General features: G+C 56.2%; 1 protein-coding gene across 1 annotated transcript; it reads left to right on the plus strand.

The window, feature by feature from the left end:
• Positions 1-258: 258 nt before the first annotated feature.
• RHOF (ras homolog family member F, filopodia associated) lies at positions 259-16007 on the plus strand. The gene is made up of 5 exons (XM_043557521.1): positions 259-3952; positions 4235-4322; positions 13247-13356; positions 13444-13578; positions 14417-16007. The coding sequence occupies exons 1-5, from the start codon at positions 3827-3829 to the stop codon at positions 14579-14581; spliced, it is 624 nt and encodes a 207-aa protein (XP_043413456.1). The 5' UTR covers positions 259-3826; the 3' UTR covers positions 14582-16007.
• Positions 16008-17179: the final 1172 nt, after the last annotated feature.

The raw sequence follows: 17179 nt of genomic DNA on the forward strand, positions 1-17179 counted from the left end.
GTGATTCTCAGAAGGGTGCGGTGTCCCTGTGACCTGTAAGAGTCATACCCCCTCCCCACTACCATTTCTTCTTTACTTCTTTCTACTTTCTTTGTCCCCTACCCCCACCCCTGCCACCTCCTGGGGGCAGGGAGAGACTGAGCAGCCCGTCTGTCCTCTGGCTGTAGTTCCTCCGGGCTTAGAGGTTGGCCCCGCCCCCGGTCACCAAGCGAGCTCGGGGCGGGGCTGCTCCTGGGGCCAATCCGGTGGGACCAGCCTGGAGAGGGCCACGCCAGCGGAAAGGCGGCCCAAGGCTGGGAGGTGGCTGGACCTGCCTTGCTACTGGACACTAGGGTCCCTCCTCTTCCGGCCCATCCGCCGGAGCCCCAGCCTGGAATACGACCTTTTGGACCCTCTGGGTGGAGACTGCCTCTGCCTGGACTGTGGAAAGAGGCACCCCGCCATCTTGGAGGCTGCCTGGATCCAGCGCGATCTCCAACTGGCCAGTGACCTCAGCAAGTCCCCGCCCCACTGGGAGCTGAGGGCTCCCCGTGTGAACCTGGAGGAGGAAGGTGGATGATGACTTTTTGAGATGTTTTTAATTCTGGCTTTGTGAGGGGAGCTTTTTGTGTTCCAGTGTGACCTCCCCACCAGCGCCACCAAGTGCTGCGACCTGGACAGAGTCCTGGGCTCCCAGGCCATTCCTGGCCACCTCCCATCTCTGGGACGTCAAAGAATAGCTCGGTTTTTTCTGCCTCATCTGGGGTGGATGACCCTTCGGGTGTGAGGTGAACTCTCAGGATGTGCAGAAGTGCCAGGGAAGTGGAGGCTGTAAGAATTGTCATTAACTTCCCCATCCTGTCCTGTGCTGGCCCGACTTTGCCCTGACAAGACAAGTGGATCTGGCCCTTATTCTCTCCTGAGCTCAGCCGGCCTGCTCCCCTAGCTTCTGTTCTGTGCCCATCAGCTCTATGGCAAGAACCAACTTAAAGAATCTTTCTTGCTCTCCTAAACCTCTCCAGGAATTCCCGGTGAATAGAAGGTGAATGACTTGGGCCCCTCAGAACATGTCACAGGTAAGGGAGCAGGGTTCCCCCATGCGAGTGCGCCTGCCCAGCTCCTCAGCTGGCCGGGTCTGGCTCAGCTGCCTCTGAGGAAGCTCTCGGCAGCTGGCCTGGCTCCTGGGTATTTTTAGGTACAGATCCAGCCCCTACACCACCACTGGACCTGGGTCCAGCTGAAACACACTCCAGGCTGGATGGGGCTGGGGTGCTGCCAGCCCCTTGGCCAGGCAGGGGGTGGGCAGGCGGTCTGGGGCCAGTGTCAGCTGTTGTGCCTTGCTGCAGGCTGGCCCGGGAAGTCTCGCTCTTCCTCTCCTCCTCCCCCTGCCCCTCTGTATTGTGGAAGCCATTTGATCTGCCTCAGTTGGGACTGTAGCCCTGTTTCTCAGGTGGAGAAAATAGAAACCGAGGTCTGAGGATTTTGAGGAAAGTCGGGAGGTGTGATTAACTCCCAGGTGACAGTTTGCTCAGAGTGGGATGACTCTCCTAAGCGCATTCTGCCCCTAGCCCCTTCTCTCCTTCCCTTCCTGTCTCTCCCCAGGCTTCAGGGGCCCTGATTCAGGGTCAGGTCCAGGGCTGGCTGCAAAGGTAAGTGGTCTTCTCCTCACTCAAAGGCTTCTTCCAGCCTCCGTCTCCCCGAGTGATAGTAACCTGGTCCTTTCCTGCCAGCCTCAAGCTGCCACTGTGGAAAGATGACCCCCAGTCCTGCCTCACCAGCCAATCCCAGCTCCTCCCTGGTCACCAGAGAGAGCTTGAGGGCCTGGCTTTGGCTGGGCTCCTGTTCTGTTCAGGAGTCTCCTGTCTGACACACCCCCCCTCGCCCCCCCGCCCCTTGAGCCTGGCAGCAAGGCCCTCCATGATCTAACCCCGGTTACCTCGACAACCATGTCTGGCCTCCCTCCTCACTCCCCAGGCACTGCAGAATCTGATGGGGTTTTCCAGCCACCGTTCATTTGTCCAGGGTACCCATCTTGCTCCCGTTGGTCTGCCCTCCCAACACTGCCAAGCTTAGGCTCAGCCTTCGCTGAGCCCTACAGGGGTCTGGTCTCTAAAGCGTTGACATCTCCCAGACCCCTTAAAGAGACTGCTTCCCCTAAGACAGCTCCCTCCAGGCAGGAACACAATTGCCTCTCAATAAACTTGCATGGTAAAAAAGGAATGAATGAGTTGCTGTAAATTTGTGGGGGGGGGGGGGGGCTTGACCTAGCAGGTGGCTCTCTGACCGGCTGCCTAAAGCTTGGGACTTTCACATAATAGCGTGGAACTAGGTGGGGGGGGGGCTTACCTCCTTTTCCCAGCTATAGGCTTTTTTGTAAGCTCTCACGAGCGGCCGCTGCTCCCCTCTGGTGGTCAGACCTGCCTTGCATCCTCTGAGAACGGACGGGGCACTTAACAAAATTGCCAGGTTGGCAATTTCCTCCCTGAAGTAAAATTTACTTGGTCTTTACTGAGAACTTGGAAATTCAGAATCTTCCCGGGGATGTGGTGGGGGTGGGGCAAGAAGATCCTGAGTCCTGCCTAGCCCTCTCTGAGGAACCTACCAGAGATCCTACCCCAGCTGGTTGGACCCCTCTCCCTCACTTAGCCATGCTTCAATGCCTGCTTGCCGCACACGGGCTCCAGGGGTCTCCTGCCTCTCCTGACCACTAGCCTGGCTTTTGCGAAGGACTGTTGCAGGGAGGGAAGGGTTGGGTGGTCTCAGCCAGCAGCCCCCGTGTTACCCTGCACATAGTGCTTAATAAATAGTTGTTTTAATCAAGGGGCGTGGGAGGATTGATGAGACCGCCTGGCTTGTGGCCTGAAGATATGTGGCTAATGGCTGGAGAGCGCTTAATCAAATCAAATTTAAGGGTGGGGTGGAAGTTATCAATGGGCCCAGCTTCTCACAACTAGATCTGTCCTAGCTTTCCCCACCCCTTCCTCGACGGTGTCTTCCTCGGTTCACGCCTCTGGCCCCTGCTAGAAAGAGGCTTCCGCCCGCGTGGTTTGGGGCCAACCCCCAAAGGAAATTGTTCCCGGAGTTCACCTGCCTTCCAAGCCGTCCGCCCCAAGATGACTGCCCGCCAGAGGGCGCCAGACGCCCACCTTGCGCTCTTAGGGAAGTGGGAGGGGTAGGTGAGGGGAACCGCTCTTCCCCACCCCCAACCTGCACCCACACTGGCGCCCGTAGGGCTGGGCTAGGTGGGCAGGCACGCCCCCTGTGCTAGCATCTTTCCTGGCTCGACCAACCTACCTAGTGGGGAAACTGAGGTCGGAAGCCGACTTGCCCCAGGCCACACAGCTGGGGCGGGGCAAAGCGAGGGGGCTTTTCCCAGAGCTGGAGACCCAGTCTCCTGAACTCTGGTGCTGGGGCAACGGTCCGCCAATCAAAGAGTCTCTGTCAGATGGGGGAGGCCGAGCCGACCAATCAGAGGGGCCCTGCCAGAAGGCGGAGCCTGCCAATCAGGGGTGCCCAGCGAGGTACCGCGGAAACCATCGAATCTTGCCGGTGGGGGGCGCGCCGTGACGTGCAGGGGAGCGAGTGGGAGCCGCGCTTCAGGCTGAGCTCCTGTTTCTCAGCTGCCTCAGTTTCTCTGGGAATGACAGGTGAACGCACCGGGCTAGGACCCTAACGAGAAGGAAAACGGGTTGGGAGGTGGGCCCGGGTGGCTGCCTGGCGGAGGCGATGCCTGCACAAAGTGGGAGGGGCTTCTCTAGCTCCGCCCCTGGATCCCGCCCCCGCCCCCGATCTCTCAGCCCCAGCGGTCTGTCCCGCGCGCTGTTGCCAGCGCCGCCGGCTCCCGGCCATGGACGCCCCTGGGGCCCCGGGCCCGGACCCGGGCAGGAAGGAGCTGAAGATTGTGATCGTGGGTGACGGCGGCTGCGGCAAGACATCATTGCTCATGGTGTACAGCCAGGGCTCCTTCCCTGAGGTGAGGCCCGCCGGGGGGGGTGGGGGTGGTGGTGGTGAGTGTTAGGCTAGGGGGAAATGGGCTTGGGACCATCGGGGGCGACGGACGGCCTTCAGCCTGGACCCCGGCTCCCCGGCGTCCAGCGCGCGGAGAGGCAGCCGCCACCCCGGGGCTCTTCCTCGGGAATTCCAGAGCCCATCAGAGTGAGGGGAGGTGAGCTGGATGGGGAGAAGGCGGGCGGTGCAGCCGTACCCGGGCCTCCGTCGCACCCCTTAAGAACCAGCCCGACCCCTTCTCCGACAGCACTACGCCCCATCCGTGTTCGAGAAGTACACGGCCAGAGTGAATGTGGGCAGCAAGGAGGTGACCCTGAACCTATACGATACCGCTGGTGAGTGCGCCTGCGCGCCGAGGGTCCCTGGTGTCCGAAGGGTTTCCCCCGCCCGGGTATCCCCCTCCGGGCATCCCCCCACCAGCCTCTTTGGGCCCTGACATCCTGTCACTCCTGAAGGCTGCGGAGGGGCGCTGGCAGGGTGGCCCTGGAGGCTCAGAGGGCCTCAGTCGCCCCTTTGAAAGGAGGGTCTTTGAATGACATGAGCTCCTCCGCCACCTTCCTAGCGCTGATATGCTGGGAACCCACGGCTTCGTTCCTCTCCTGTGGTTCTAGAAAAACGTGGGCATCACTTCTGCACCCCCATGGTTCCAGGATTTCATGTGTTGCATGCTGTGGTCTCTTTAAGACTCTGTGGGCTGCAGGTTTGAGTCCACTGATGCTGGGATTCTGTGGGCTGAATTTCTGGGTCGGGTCTATAATATTCCATGCTACAGATCAGAGCCTGACTCCGGGATTCTGTGGTTGACAGTCCTGAGGCTCCAGGGTCCTGTGGATATTGATTCTGAGTTCCACACTCCTGGGATTCCATAGGCTACAATACACGGCTCTGGAATTCTGCGGTCTACAGTTCTGAGCCTGTGGTTCTAGGATTTTGTGGCTACAGTTTTCTGTGTCTTCCTGGTTCCCTACGAATAAACCAAGCACTGAGGAAGGAACAGAGCTATAGGGAACGTAAGTCCAAAATATGGTTCTCTCTGCCACCTGCAGCTCCTAAAGCAAGTGGATTTATGCGAATCGAGTCAGTTTTTAGAGTCCCTGTTGTTGGGAGCTGCAGGGAGGGGGTGGGGGGTCTGCCCCCAAGGAGCTTGCATCCTGCCCTCAGTCCCCCTCTGGGCTGAGCCAACACTGGGGGACAAAGGTCAGGATCCCCAGATAGAACCTCACCCAACCTCTGTGACTCAGTGTTTAGTGATCTGCATGGAACCATGTCATCAGGTGCCCTTTTCCCTGCCAGCCAAGCCTTGTAAGGGGAAGTCTCCCCTGGCCCGGGACAGGACAGAGCCCAAACCCAGACATGCCCCACCCCAAGCCTGTCAATGGATGTCTCATGCCACCCTGGAGAGAATCAGAAAAGGGACTGTCTGGCCCCCAGACCCCTCCTCCATTCCTGGCTTCATCAGCCTTTACTGTATGTTGGCTCTCGCCCGTAATGGCTTCTAAGGAGCCCCATCTTGTTGGACGAGGACCCCGAAGGGCTACCCCCAGGGCAGGGCCGTGCTTCCAGCCCTGTGAACTGAGAAAGCCAAAGGTTGTCGAGGAATTCCCAGGGACATAGCTCTAGGAACAGTAAAAATCATGGTGTGGCTGGAACACTTTTAGTTTCACATGCTTCCTGTTGGGGACCCAGGGAGGGGCAGGTCCATAAGCCCCACTTTGTGGGTGGGGTGCTGGTGCAGCAGGGAGAGTCAGAGGGGAGTGGTCATTCCTTCCTCTGCCCTCAGGGCCTCTCCTATCAGATTCCTGGGGTTCACTGTTCGTGGAAGCCTCCCCCATCAGACCCAACACAGGGACCACTTCTGGTCATCGTGGCCTTGCCCAGAGAAAGATGTTCAAAGAACATGTCAGGACAGATTGTGGTGTGGGGGTTCTGGAAGTTTCTGCTTGGTGTAAAGAAGGATTTGCGCTAACAGGTGCTGCGGGAGGGATGGCGGAGCTTCAGGCCCAGTCATCAGAGGCACCAGGGCGGCCACCAGGGCAACGACGATCTTCCTGCCACATGCTTTGGAATCAGACCTGGGCTTTGTTGACACTGGCTCCTTGGCTGTGTGTCATCGGGGACATCTGGACCTCAGGTTCCTCCTCTGTAATCAGGGCTAAAACAGTCTTGAGGAGTAAATTAGATCCATGTGATGTATAACACAGGGGCTGGCTCTTAGGAAGGGCTCACTAAGTGTTGTGAGTTTTTAAGCACCACCCCCCCACACCACCATCATTGAGGCTCAGACCCAAACCCAACCTGTTCTGAATCCGTGGCCTGCAGAGATCTGTGCTGGCCCCCCGCCCTGCCCTCCCAGCAAGGTTCTCCCAAGCAGCAGAAAAACAGAGCTGGGGTTTGAACCTCTCAGTGGAGTCCCGGGGGAGTAGAATGGCTTCAGAGTCAGCAGGACGGCCCAAGGAGGAATACTCAGGGAGAAAGAAACATGGGTGTTTCTTCAAGGGTGTCCTACCGTGACCCAGGAAGCCCTGTTGCGAGGAACATGAAGGAGAGACTGGGTCATTCCTCTTCTACACACCAAGTGCCCAGCACAGCGCTTTTGGAATGAATGAAGAATAAATCTGGGGAGCGCCTGGGTGGATCATTTGGTTAAGCGAGCCCCGCATCTGGCTCTTGTGCTGACAGCTTAGAGCCTGGAGCCTGCTTCAGATTCTGTGTCTCCCTCTCTCTCTGCCCCTCCACTGCTCGTGCTCTTTCTCTCTCTCTCAAAAATTTATAAGCATTGAAAAAAAAAAAGAAAGAAAGAATGGAAAGAATAAATCTGGATTCAGAGACACCCTTGGAGAAGGTCCTGTGTAATAAAGGCAGTGAGATCCTCTCTACCTGTGGGGTAGATGGATATCAAAAATAAACAGCAGAAAAGGGTGGCCAGGTGACCTACTAGAGAAAGATAGAGACTAAGGGGGTGAAGGGAATGACTATACTGGAGATGAGTCTAGTAAAAGTTATTGTAGAAGGTTCTGGAACCTGATGAGCTAAACCCTATGGTGGGGCGGTGGAGGGGAGTGCAGAGTAGCGTCTTTCTGACCAACCACTGGTTGATCAGCCAGAGCTGTGGGCTCGGGGTGGCCTCTGAGAGGCTGAATTTCTCCACACCCAGGACCTTGGCCACAGGGGAGGCCAGTCTGTGGGAGTCACGTGGGAGGCCAGTCTGGCTGTGCGTCTCCATCCTGCGGAAGCAGATACAGACACAGTGGCTTGAGGGTGGTTGAGGGGAGGTGGAGCTCTTAGTGCTGACAGGTGAAGGGGAGGAGGGCTCCCCTGCCCCCACCCCCCACCCCGCCCTGACACTGTCAGAGGCAGGAAGCTGTGGTGTGGTCTGAAGTTTCCTGGACAGAAGGGAGGTGGGGACAAGGTGGGCTGTTAAGACACCAACTAGAGATGGAGCTATGCGGGCCTTGGGGTGGGCCCCGGGGTGAGGGTGTCACAGAATGGAATGGGGGTTGCCTGGGGAGATGGGGGGCTGTGGTCCCCTTCCCAGCCCGAGATGGCAACAATAGGAAAAGTTGGGGGCAAAGGAGTTGTGAGACAGGGAATCGGGGACAAGAGGGGTATCTAGGGGCGAGGAGCCCTGGAGGCTTGAAGAGCTGAAGCCAAGGGCCAGTCAGAATGTGGCCTCAGCTCCAGGCTGGGGCTGCCCTGGCCCGGCTCCTCCTGCCTGGGGAGGAAGCACAGGTGGGCGGGCCCCAGTAGCAATACACGGGTTCCTCTTCTGGCAGCTTCCCCTTCTCATGCTGCCTGCGCCCCTCCCCTGACCGATGTCCTGGCTGGAGCTGGGAACCACCTGCTCTGGTAGGTCCAGAATATTTGGGGACCACTGTGGCCCAGTGACACCCTCTCTCCTCAACCGGGCTCCAGGCCTTAGAGATCCCTGCCCCTGCAGAGATGACTGACACAGCAAAGCTCCTTCCCACAAAGGAAATACCCTCGTGCTAGGCGAGAGCCTCACTTCCTCCCCACCCCACTGCACTGCCAGCTTCAGGAAGATGGGCCACTTCAAGGGGAGCTGGGGCCCAGAAGACCTTTCCTCTTCAGAAACAAATGCATCCTTTTGCACGTGACTCCGTGCAAGCTCATCTGCAGAGGCCGGAGTGGAAGCCCGGTGTGCCTCTGGACAGGTGACTTGGCCCCTTTAAGCCCTGGCATCAGTGTGGGTAGATGGGGAGGGTATTAGTATCACCTTGTGGCTGGAGGGCCCCCTAAAACTTGTGGGTCCAAAGATCCAGGGTTAGAACCCTCGCCCAGCCCCCCCCCCCCCAGAAGTTTCTGGTTCAATAGTAACCATAGTAACAGTCCTTCCCCTTTGTCCGACATTGCTTAGCCTCCCAGTCCTTTATTTCCAGTATCAGGGGCAGGGTTATCACCCCCTTTGCCAGATAAGGAAACTGAGGTCCAGGGAGGGAAGGCACCTGAGTCACGGAATGAGAGTCGGAGTGTAGCCTGGCTCTCCTGACTCATAGAGGAGAGGTGTCAGGACACTCCACACCTCCCGAGGGGACATGAGGCCAACAGCACGCGGGAGTCCATCGTTTGTTGGCCTGGTCCCCACGTGGAGGACCACACTGAATCTTGGGAAAGTTGAGCCAGGCACAGTCAAGCCAGGAAGGCAACCTGGAGGAGGGAGCTGGAAGCTGGGCTGGCTGCCCATCCCCTCCCAGAACCCCTCTCTCTTGAGATACCTGTGTTGGCAGTCTTTGCCTTATTTGGTCGGGCCTGGGGCTTGTAGGGTGAAGACAGCTCCCTACCCTCTCGAGTGGACTGAGAGAGGCACCCCCAGTAGTCTCACCTACGGTCCTCTTTTACAGAGTGTCCCCTTACCTGTGTGACCTTAAGGCAACTCGCTTCACCTCTCTGTGCTACACTTTCTTGCATCTCTAAAATGGGGATAACTACAGCCCTACCTTGTTGGCATCGTGATGAGGTAGTGTAGGCCACGGGCTTCAAATGAAGCCATGAGAGAGCACAACGAGCCTTCGTCATGAGTGAGCACTGCCGAGGCGTGTTGTTTCACAGGTCAGGAGACCATCTGTGAGGAAACAAGGTCCAGAGGTCAATTCCCAGTCGGGATCTTGGGGAAGGCTCCCTGAGAGAATTTTTGGCCATTTTCGAGCAGCGCGGCAGGCAGCTGACCTTGGAGTTAGGGACTGAGCTGGCTCTCCAGCTCACAGGGAACCTGTCTATGACCTTGCAAAAGGCCCCCCCCTCAGCCACATGGGCTCCTAACAGGAAGAACTTTCTCCGCCCAGCTTACCTCCCAGGGTGGCTGCTTAAATTAACACAGGTGATCGAGGTGAAATGCCCTTGCTGACAGCCGGGGAGATTATCGTTACACCTACTCACCCACTCATTCGTTCGTTCACTCACCACACGTTTATTGCGTGCGCCTGCATCCCAGGGGATGACAGAGATGGCCCCTGTCCTCAGGGGCAAGTGTGCTCATGGTGGGGAGACAAAGCCAAACCCAAACCAAACGTCAGGTAGTGATACGTACTCAGAAGAATAATAAAGCCATGGTCGGACATGGGACAGACTGGGTCGAAGGCTTTGTCTCCGAGCAGTCAGGAAAGCTGCCCCCGAGGAGGTGACATTTCTGCAGAGACCTGAAGGAAAGGAGGGAGCAAGCCTTGCTGCTACCTGGGGAAGAACCTTCTAGAAACAGCAAGGGCAGAGGCCCCCAAAGGGGAGCAGGCTAGGTCTGGCTTCCTCCTTCAACCCACGGCTGCCCGACTTCTGCCCTCATCAGCTCTGCTGAAATCCTCACAGGCCGTAATTGCTAAACTCCCTGGCACGTCGCGGCCCTGGTCTCTGCTGCATCTGACAAGAGCTGAACAGCGTCAGCCAACAACCAACCAGTCTTGACTGGACGCCTGCCGGGCGCCAGGGGTTATTTGCGAGGACAGACATGGTCCCTGCCCCCAGGATGCTTACAGTCCATGGGGAGACAGGCAGTAAGCCAGTGTCTGAGCACGGATTGTGGACACCCAGGGTGGGGGAGACTCTGTGTGGTGAGAGACGAGGGACGGCCTCTCTTGAGGGGCCAGCCAGTCAGGATGAGGGAAGCCGTTGGAGCACAAGAGGCCTGTTTTACAACTACTTGTCCACTCCGGCCCTATTTTTTTTTTTTTAATGTTTATTTTTTTTTTGAGAGACAGAATTTAAGTGGGGGAGGGGCAGAAGAGAGGGAGACAAGGATCCAAAGCGGGCTCCAGGCTCTGAGCTGTCAGCACAGAACCCGACGTGGGGCTCAAACTCAGGAACCGTGAGATCATGACCTGAGCCGAAGTCGGACGCTTAACCGACTGAGCCATCCAGGTGCCCCTACTCCTGCCATATTTCTAACAGGGAATGGATATGTATGTTATGCCAGAATTAGGAAACATCATTAAATCATGGAGGACCAGAACCTATTTTTGCACAATGCAAAGCAGAATAGAGCCTTGCTGGTATCACCAGAAGGAATGCTTGACCCAGAACTTGATAAACTGGGGTTGCGTCCTGCCTGGCTCACTGATGACCTCGGGCAGGTCACTTCTTTGAGCTCAGTGTACATGGGAGTATTCTTAACTTCTTGACTAGCATATCGGGTGGTGGCTGTAAGGATTTCTTAACTGTCCCTAGGCAAAAGCACTCTAAGAAGTGCCTAAAGCAGGGTGTCTGGGTGCCTCAGCGTGTTAAGCATCTGACTCTTGATTTTGGCTCAGGTCATGATTTCACGGTTCATGAAGTTGAGCAGTGACAGTGCAGAGCCTGCTTGGGATTCTCTTTCTCCCTCTCTCTGCCCCTCCCCTGCACTGTCTCTCAAAATAAATAAAAAACATTAAAAAAAAAAAAAAGAAGTGGGGCACCTGAGTGGCTCGGTCAGTTGAGTATCCAACTTTGGCTCAGGTCATGATCTTGTGGTTCATGAGTTTGAGCCCCCCATTGGGCTCGCTACTGTCAGCATAGAGCCCGCTTAGGATCCTCTATGCCCCTCTCTCTGCCCCTCCCCCGCTTACACTCAAAAATAAACATTAAAAAAAATAATAAAAAGCATATAAAGCATAAGGGGGTATCAATGTGAAGTAGAAGTAGAGAGGAGACAATTATCCTAGAAAAGGAAATAACTGGACTGTCAGTCTGAATATTTTTAAATAATGCTAAAAAGGAAATGTGAAAAAAAAATTTAAAAAGCATTCCAGATGTGGGAAGACAGCAAGTACAAAGGCTCTGAGGCACCAGAGCTTGGTGGGTTTGGAAACAGTGGGGGGGGCGGCGGGGAGGGAGATAAGGTCAGGGTCCGTGGGTGCAGGTCATGTGGACCCCTGGGGGATGTTTGGATTTAGTACAAAAGGCAATAGAGAGCTATTGAAGATATATATTTTTTAAGTTTATTCATTTTGAGAGAGAGAGACAGAGTGAGCAGGGGAAGGGCAGGGAGAGAGAGAATCCCAAGCTGGCTCCGTGCAGACTCAGGACTGGGACTCACGAGCTGTGAGAACACGGCCTCAGCCAAGACTGAAAAGTTAGACACTTAACTGACTGAGCCATGCACGTGCCCCTATTGAAGATGTTTTTCCTTTGAGGGGAGAGAGGCAGGATTTCACTCCTGTTTTAGATTCATCCAGCTGCTGGGTGGAGGGAGAGTGGATTGTTAAGAGGCAGCAGGAGATCATGGGCGACCAGCTGTGGCTTGGATGGTGCCATGCTACCCAACAGAACTTTTCTTCAGTGATACAGGTCCTGCACCTGAGCTGCCCGTTTACGGCAGCCGCTAGCCCTGTGTGGCGATGAATCACTTGAAATGTAGCTAGTGCAATGGAGAACCTGAATTTTTAATGTTAATTAACTTAAATAGCCACATGGGGCTAGTGACTACCCTATGGGACAGCACAGGTCTAGAAGGACATGGACAAACATTAGGAGAGGGGACAGTTTGGAGATGAGCTGAAGCAGCATCCTGGCCTGTTTCCCACCATTGTACAAGGATTTCTCCAGCTTTGTGGTGATAAGGACAGAAGAATCTGAGTCGGCCGGGCCCTGACAGTGTTGGGGGGACTCGGGCTGAATGGCTGCATGGAGTCCTCCTGGCCCAGCCACTGTCATAGCTGTGGCTGCTGTTCACTGCACGCCCTCAGGGGTCCTGGATTGAGGGAGAACCAGTGGGAAGGGAGAAGGTGGCAGTATCCTGGCAGCAGCTGGGGGGCCGGAGCAGGATGTGGTCTGTCCGCCTTCAGTGGAAAGGCCAACTTTGGGAGGGAGGGAGCCAGAGGGTAGGCTGGCGCCTCGCCGGGGTAGGGGCGGGGGATTCCTGGGCCTCTGCGTCCCAAGTAATGGAAGGAGGTCACCTTTGTGCCTTTAAGATCGCTAGGGCATATGGTGACCAAGTGCAGGGCATAACCCTGGGCCTGCTTCTGGACCACGGCAACCCCCCTACGGGACATCACCGGTGACACCTGAGTACAGCCTGTGGGTTTGGCTAGAGAACAGCGTCAGTGGTGGTTGCTCACGTTTGATACCTGTACTATGGGAGGTGATATAAAATGTGCTCGTTCTTAGAAAATCCGCGGGGCACTATCCTGGGGTGAAGAAGCAGGACGCCGGCCATTACTCTGGCGTGGCTCACGTGTTTACATATAGAAAGGGCAAGTGGAGCAAAGTGTAAACACTTGGAGATCTGAGGGCGTTCTTGGCACCCTTTTTGCAACTTTTAAGTTTGAACTTGTCAATAGAAAAAATTACTAAAAGCATTAAAAAGCCACACTCAGCCTTAGCCTCTGATTCAGTCTGTGCTGGGGGAGGGGTGTTCAGTCTCCCCACGTGAGTCTGAGTGTGGTGAGCTTGACAGCAGCTGTGCTGGTTGCCTGCCGGGCCCCACAGTGGCCTGGGCCCCACCAGCCCGAGCCTTCAGGGAGGGGAGGGATTCGGCCTCTCTCTCTCTAACCTGGGTGCCAGGGCAAGGGGGCAGCGGTAATGGTCACGGGCAAAACCGCTAGCAAGTTTCTCCAGTTTCTCCTGAGCGCCCTGTAATCAGGCTGTTCTGGGCACTGCATGGGTTTCGTCTCGTGTAATCTTTACTACCGGGGGTTGCCACCTCTGTTTTGCAGACGAGGAAACTGAGGCCTTAGAGACAGAGTCACCAACTCCTTGCCCATCTGAGCCCAGACAGGGGAGTCAGGTGGACAAGGAAGTGGTACCTCCCTGACCCCTACCTACCCTCCGGTTTCAGGGCAGGAAGATTATGACCGGCTGCGACCCCTGTCCTACCAGAACACCCACCTCGTGCTCATCTGCTATGACGTCATGAACCCCACCAGCTATGAAAACGTCCTCATCAAGGTGAGGCCCGCGACCCAGCCAGCCTACCTCAGGGGTGGGGACCACGGATCTGGCCTCAGCCCTGATGCCTGCCTTCTCCCTCCACAGTGGTTCCCTGAGGTCACACATTTCTGCCGTGGGACCCCCACGGTGCTCATTGGCTGCAAGACAGACCTGAGGAAGGACAAGGAGCAGCTGCGGAAGCTCAGGGCGGCCCAGCTGGAGCCCATCACCTACATGCAGGTCGGTAGGGGGTCTCCCCTTTCTCCCCCTCCATTTCCCTCTTCTCCGCCCTCTTCTTCCCTGCCTCCTTTAATCCTTGTAACGCTGAGGCGTGTTCTGTTGGCATCCCCTATTTTGTGGGAGAGAAGTGGAGACCCAGAGAGGTTAAGTGGAGGTTAAGAGCCACACAGCTAACCTGCAGCATATCGCCAGGATCCTGCCCCAGTCACTCTGGCTCCGGAGTCTGGGTCCTTAACAACCATCCTGTCCTGTCTGCCAGAGGGAACTGGAGAGGCAGGCCTTGTTCAAAAGCAGGGTTCCCCTACCCACGAGAGTCACGGGCAAAACCAAACCCTGCGGCTTTCTGGGTGAGGCACGGGACGATAAAAGGAACACAAAGAACACTGGTAAGAAAGTTTAATAAAAAGAAGCATTAATAAAAGCAAATGTTAGAAGAGAGAGTTTTTACTCTCCTGGCAAGCCGTTTCCTTAGTTGTGCTCTGGAGAAGAGGAGAGAGGCAAGTAGGAAGCCCTTTGTGTCTGGAGGCCCCTAGCTCGTCAGAGGCCTGGCAGACACAGTTGTCGGGATCCGGCCCCCTCTCTGCCTGAAGGTGGACAGGACGCTTCTCTCAGCAGCCGCAGCCCTCAGGCCACACCAGACAGGCCTTTATGTTCCATCCACCCACACTGGTGGGGGCTGGGCCCGGGATAGGGAGAAGGGGGCTCCACACCAAGACCTCTGCCCCGCCCCGGGGGGCCCCCAGAGCCAGATCCAAGTCCCCAGACCCATGAGGGGGTGTCAGGAGGTGCCCCATGCTCCAGGCCCCTCATCTAATGCCAGTCCCTCCCGCCCACCCAGGGTCAGAGCGCCTGCGAACAGATCCGAGCCGCCCTCTACCTAGAATGTTCTGCCAAGTTTCGGGAGAATGTGGAGGACGTTTTCCGAGAGGCCGCCAAGGTTGCCCTCAGTGCACTGAAGAAAGCACAGCGGCAGAAACAACACCGGTTGTGCCTGCTGCTCTGACCCCTCTGGGTAGGGCACAAAGCCCTCAGGGCAAGACTGACAGGGGCCAGGCCACCAGCCCCGGATTATACCCCGAGATCCTGCCCCATCCCCAGCTTTCCAAGGGCACCTGGAGGTGGGTGTCTCCTTGTGTCTGGAGCCTCTGGTTAGACTCTTAGAACATTCTGGAGATCTCTTATTTCCCAGCTGCGGCTCTGACCATGAACTCACCTTTGGGTTCACACTGGAGCTGTGGCCCGCATGGAGGTGGGTGAGGGTGCTGGACTCAGTCCCTCTGTACCTGGAACCGGCATATGTCCCCAGGACTCAGGAGTACGCGGCCTCCCCCCAGCCACGTGTATCCCCCTTTGCACACCCAATAGGTCCTCAAAACCTATGCTTAAAACAAAGAACTGCATCTGGTACGTGGATAAGTGTGGATTCGTCAGCATTCCACACGGCCCCCCCCCAAGACCGCTGCTCCCATGTCACTCGCCTCCCTGGGCTCTGGAGATAGGCACGGCTGCACTCTCCAGCTCCTCACTTCCTTCCTCCAGGAGCTCGGGGACCACGATGGGATAGGGGCCTATCGGGACAACACAGGCACCAGCCCCGGACACGGGGGCCAACAGTGGCCCTGGCCCCCCCACAGAGGACTCCAGTCTCAGCCTTTGGCTGGGCCACCATCTTTGCAGAGCCGGCACACATGCCCAAGGGGGACAAGAAACTCTCTCAAAAAGCAAAAAGTACCCTGGACCACACATCCAACCCCTGCTCAGGGGCTCCTCACCTGCAACCCCCCAGTGCCAGGAACTTGAGATGAAAGTGACATTGGCTCCGAGTGACCTTGGGCAAGTCACTCCTCTCTGTGGACTATCTCCCTATCTGCAAAAGGACGGCACTGGCTCATTTTAATAGTCATCAAGTTTCCTCTGTCCCTCACAGCCTCCACTTCTGCCAGGATGTGGAGTTCTGGAGCTGAGACCCCCTTGACCTCCTGTGAAAACACACTTAACCCCCAGCTGCAGATCCACTGAACCTCCTCCTGGAAGGTCTGCAGTCACTTCCGGGAGCTTTTAAACAAGTGCCCCAGGTGATTCTAATGCCCCACAGATTGAGAGCTGCTTGCTTCCTGAGTGAGCCAGGAGTCAGCCTTACTGAACGCGGCATAACGGCTTCAGGTGCCTCCTGCCCTCCCTAGGATCTCCTGCCTCAGCCCCACTAAGCCTGAGCCTCTCTGAAGTCAATTGCTAGGGAAAGAGACTTCTGTATTCCACCCACCTCACACAGGTTCCCCAAGGCCCTGCCATGACCTGGGGAGTCAAGAGCGTCGTCAATCCAAGGCCTCATGGACAAATGATATAGGACGGAGGTCCACAAACCATATTGTCTGTGGACCAAGTCTGGCAGCTGCCTGTTTTTGTAAATAAAGTTTTGTTGGGACACAGCCACACTCATTTATGTATGCATTAGCTGCTTTTGCCCTACAACTGCAGGCTAAGGTAGTTATAACAGATTATCTGGCCCTCAAATATTTACTTACCATCTGGCCCTTTACAGAAAAAGTTTACCGACTCCTAGTCTAGGGAAAACTCAAGTGCCTTAGGGCCAGATGGGAGGTGCAAACGAGTGAAACAGGACAGCTACAAAAGGGAGTGGTGGGTCTGTGGCATACTAGAAAGCAAGCACCCCATCCTAGGCAGGCAGCTCAGCCCAGCCAAGAACTGCCCTGTGGGAATGTTGACAGATCTTTCCATTTTTCTAGGGAAAGTAGAAATCTGGGTTTTTATGTGGACTCTTACTGGGGTGGAGGAGAAATTTCATATTTTAAAAATGTAACAATTAAAGAAGAAGCTTAAACTCCTCTGAGAGCCAAAGCATGACTGTGGATGCCAGCCCTGAACTCTGGTCAGAGGGGATTTGTAGGGAAATAGTTAAAGGCAGCTGAGGCTTGCGTGTGGGAGAAGGCGCCGAACATTCAACCAAATTTGCTAGCTTCTTCATCCTCCCCACAAGCATTCAAGTACAGAATCCGACACGAGGTGACCAGCGGACTTGTCCTGGCTTCCAAGTGCCACCTCCCAGAAGTGAGCCTGCTCAGACTCTCCCCACCAACATTCTAGAACCTGAGGGGGAGGGTGGGTGAGCTCTGTGATGGCTTAAGTCCCAGCCAGCACTGAAAGTAAGGGTCCCACTCACTGCAAGAATTCAGGAAAGTGGGCTGAGGGGTGGGGGTCAGGAAGCCAAAATTTCAAATTCAAAAAAACCCAACACCAAACTATCTCAAACCACCCAAGTGATGCCAAGGCTGGGGCGCCCTCTGGTGGTAGCAGCACCCCCCTCGCCTCAGGCCCACCCCAGGGACCAGGCCCTTGGGGAGGCAGGCACTTCTCCCCAGGTGGCCAGCAGGAGGGAGAGGAAGCACAAAGAGCACCAGGCACAGACAGACAGTGATTCTCTGAGAACTTAAATACCCCACCACGGAGCAGCGGAGGCCGGGAGAGCTTACAGCGGAAGCGGTTTGCCGGTTTGCCCCGGGGAGGGAGGCTCCACAGGACGCCGAGGGGTTTCCTTCCACCTGCTGGGGACTCAGTAAATAGCAGGTCGGCACTCCAGTGA

The sequence above is a fragment of the Prionailurus bengalensis genome, chromosome D3, assembly GCF_016509475.1.
Source record: "Prionailurus bengalensis isolate Pbe53 chromosome D3, Fcat_Pben_1.1_paternal_pri, whole genome shotgun sequence".
In the NCBI taxonomy this organism is placed as follows: Eukaryota; Metazoa; Chordata; class Mammalia; order Carnivora; family Felidae; genus Prionailurus; species Prionailurus bengalensis.

What these genes read in the sequence shown, in the direction of transcription:
- RHOF (XM_043557521.1), top strand. Translation starts at nt 3,827, where the DNA reads ATGGACGCCCCTGGGGCCCCGGGCCCGGACCCGGGCAGGAAGGAGCTG. An exon ending in GAACCTATACGATACCGCTG is followed by an intron (nt 4,323 to 13,246) that starts GTGAGTGCGCCT and finishes CTCCGGTTTCAG; the next exon opens with GGCAGGAAGATTATGACCGG. An exon ending in ATGAAAACGTCCTCATCAAG is followed by an intron (nt 13,357 to 13,443) that starts GTGAGGCCCGCG and finishes CTCCCTCCACAG; the next exon opens with TGGTTCCCTGAGGTCACACA.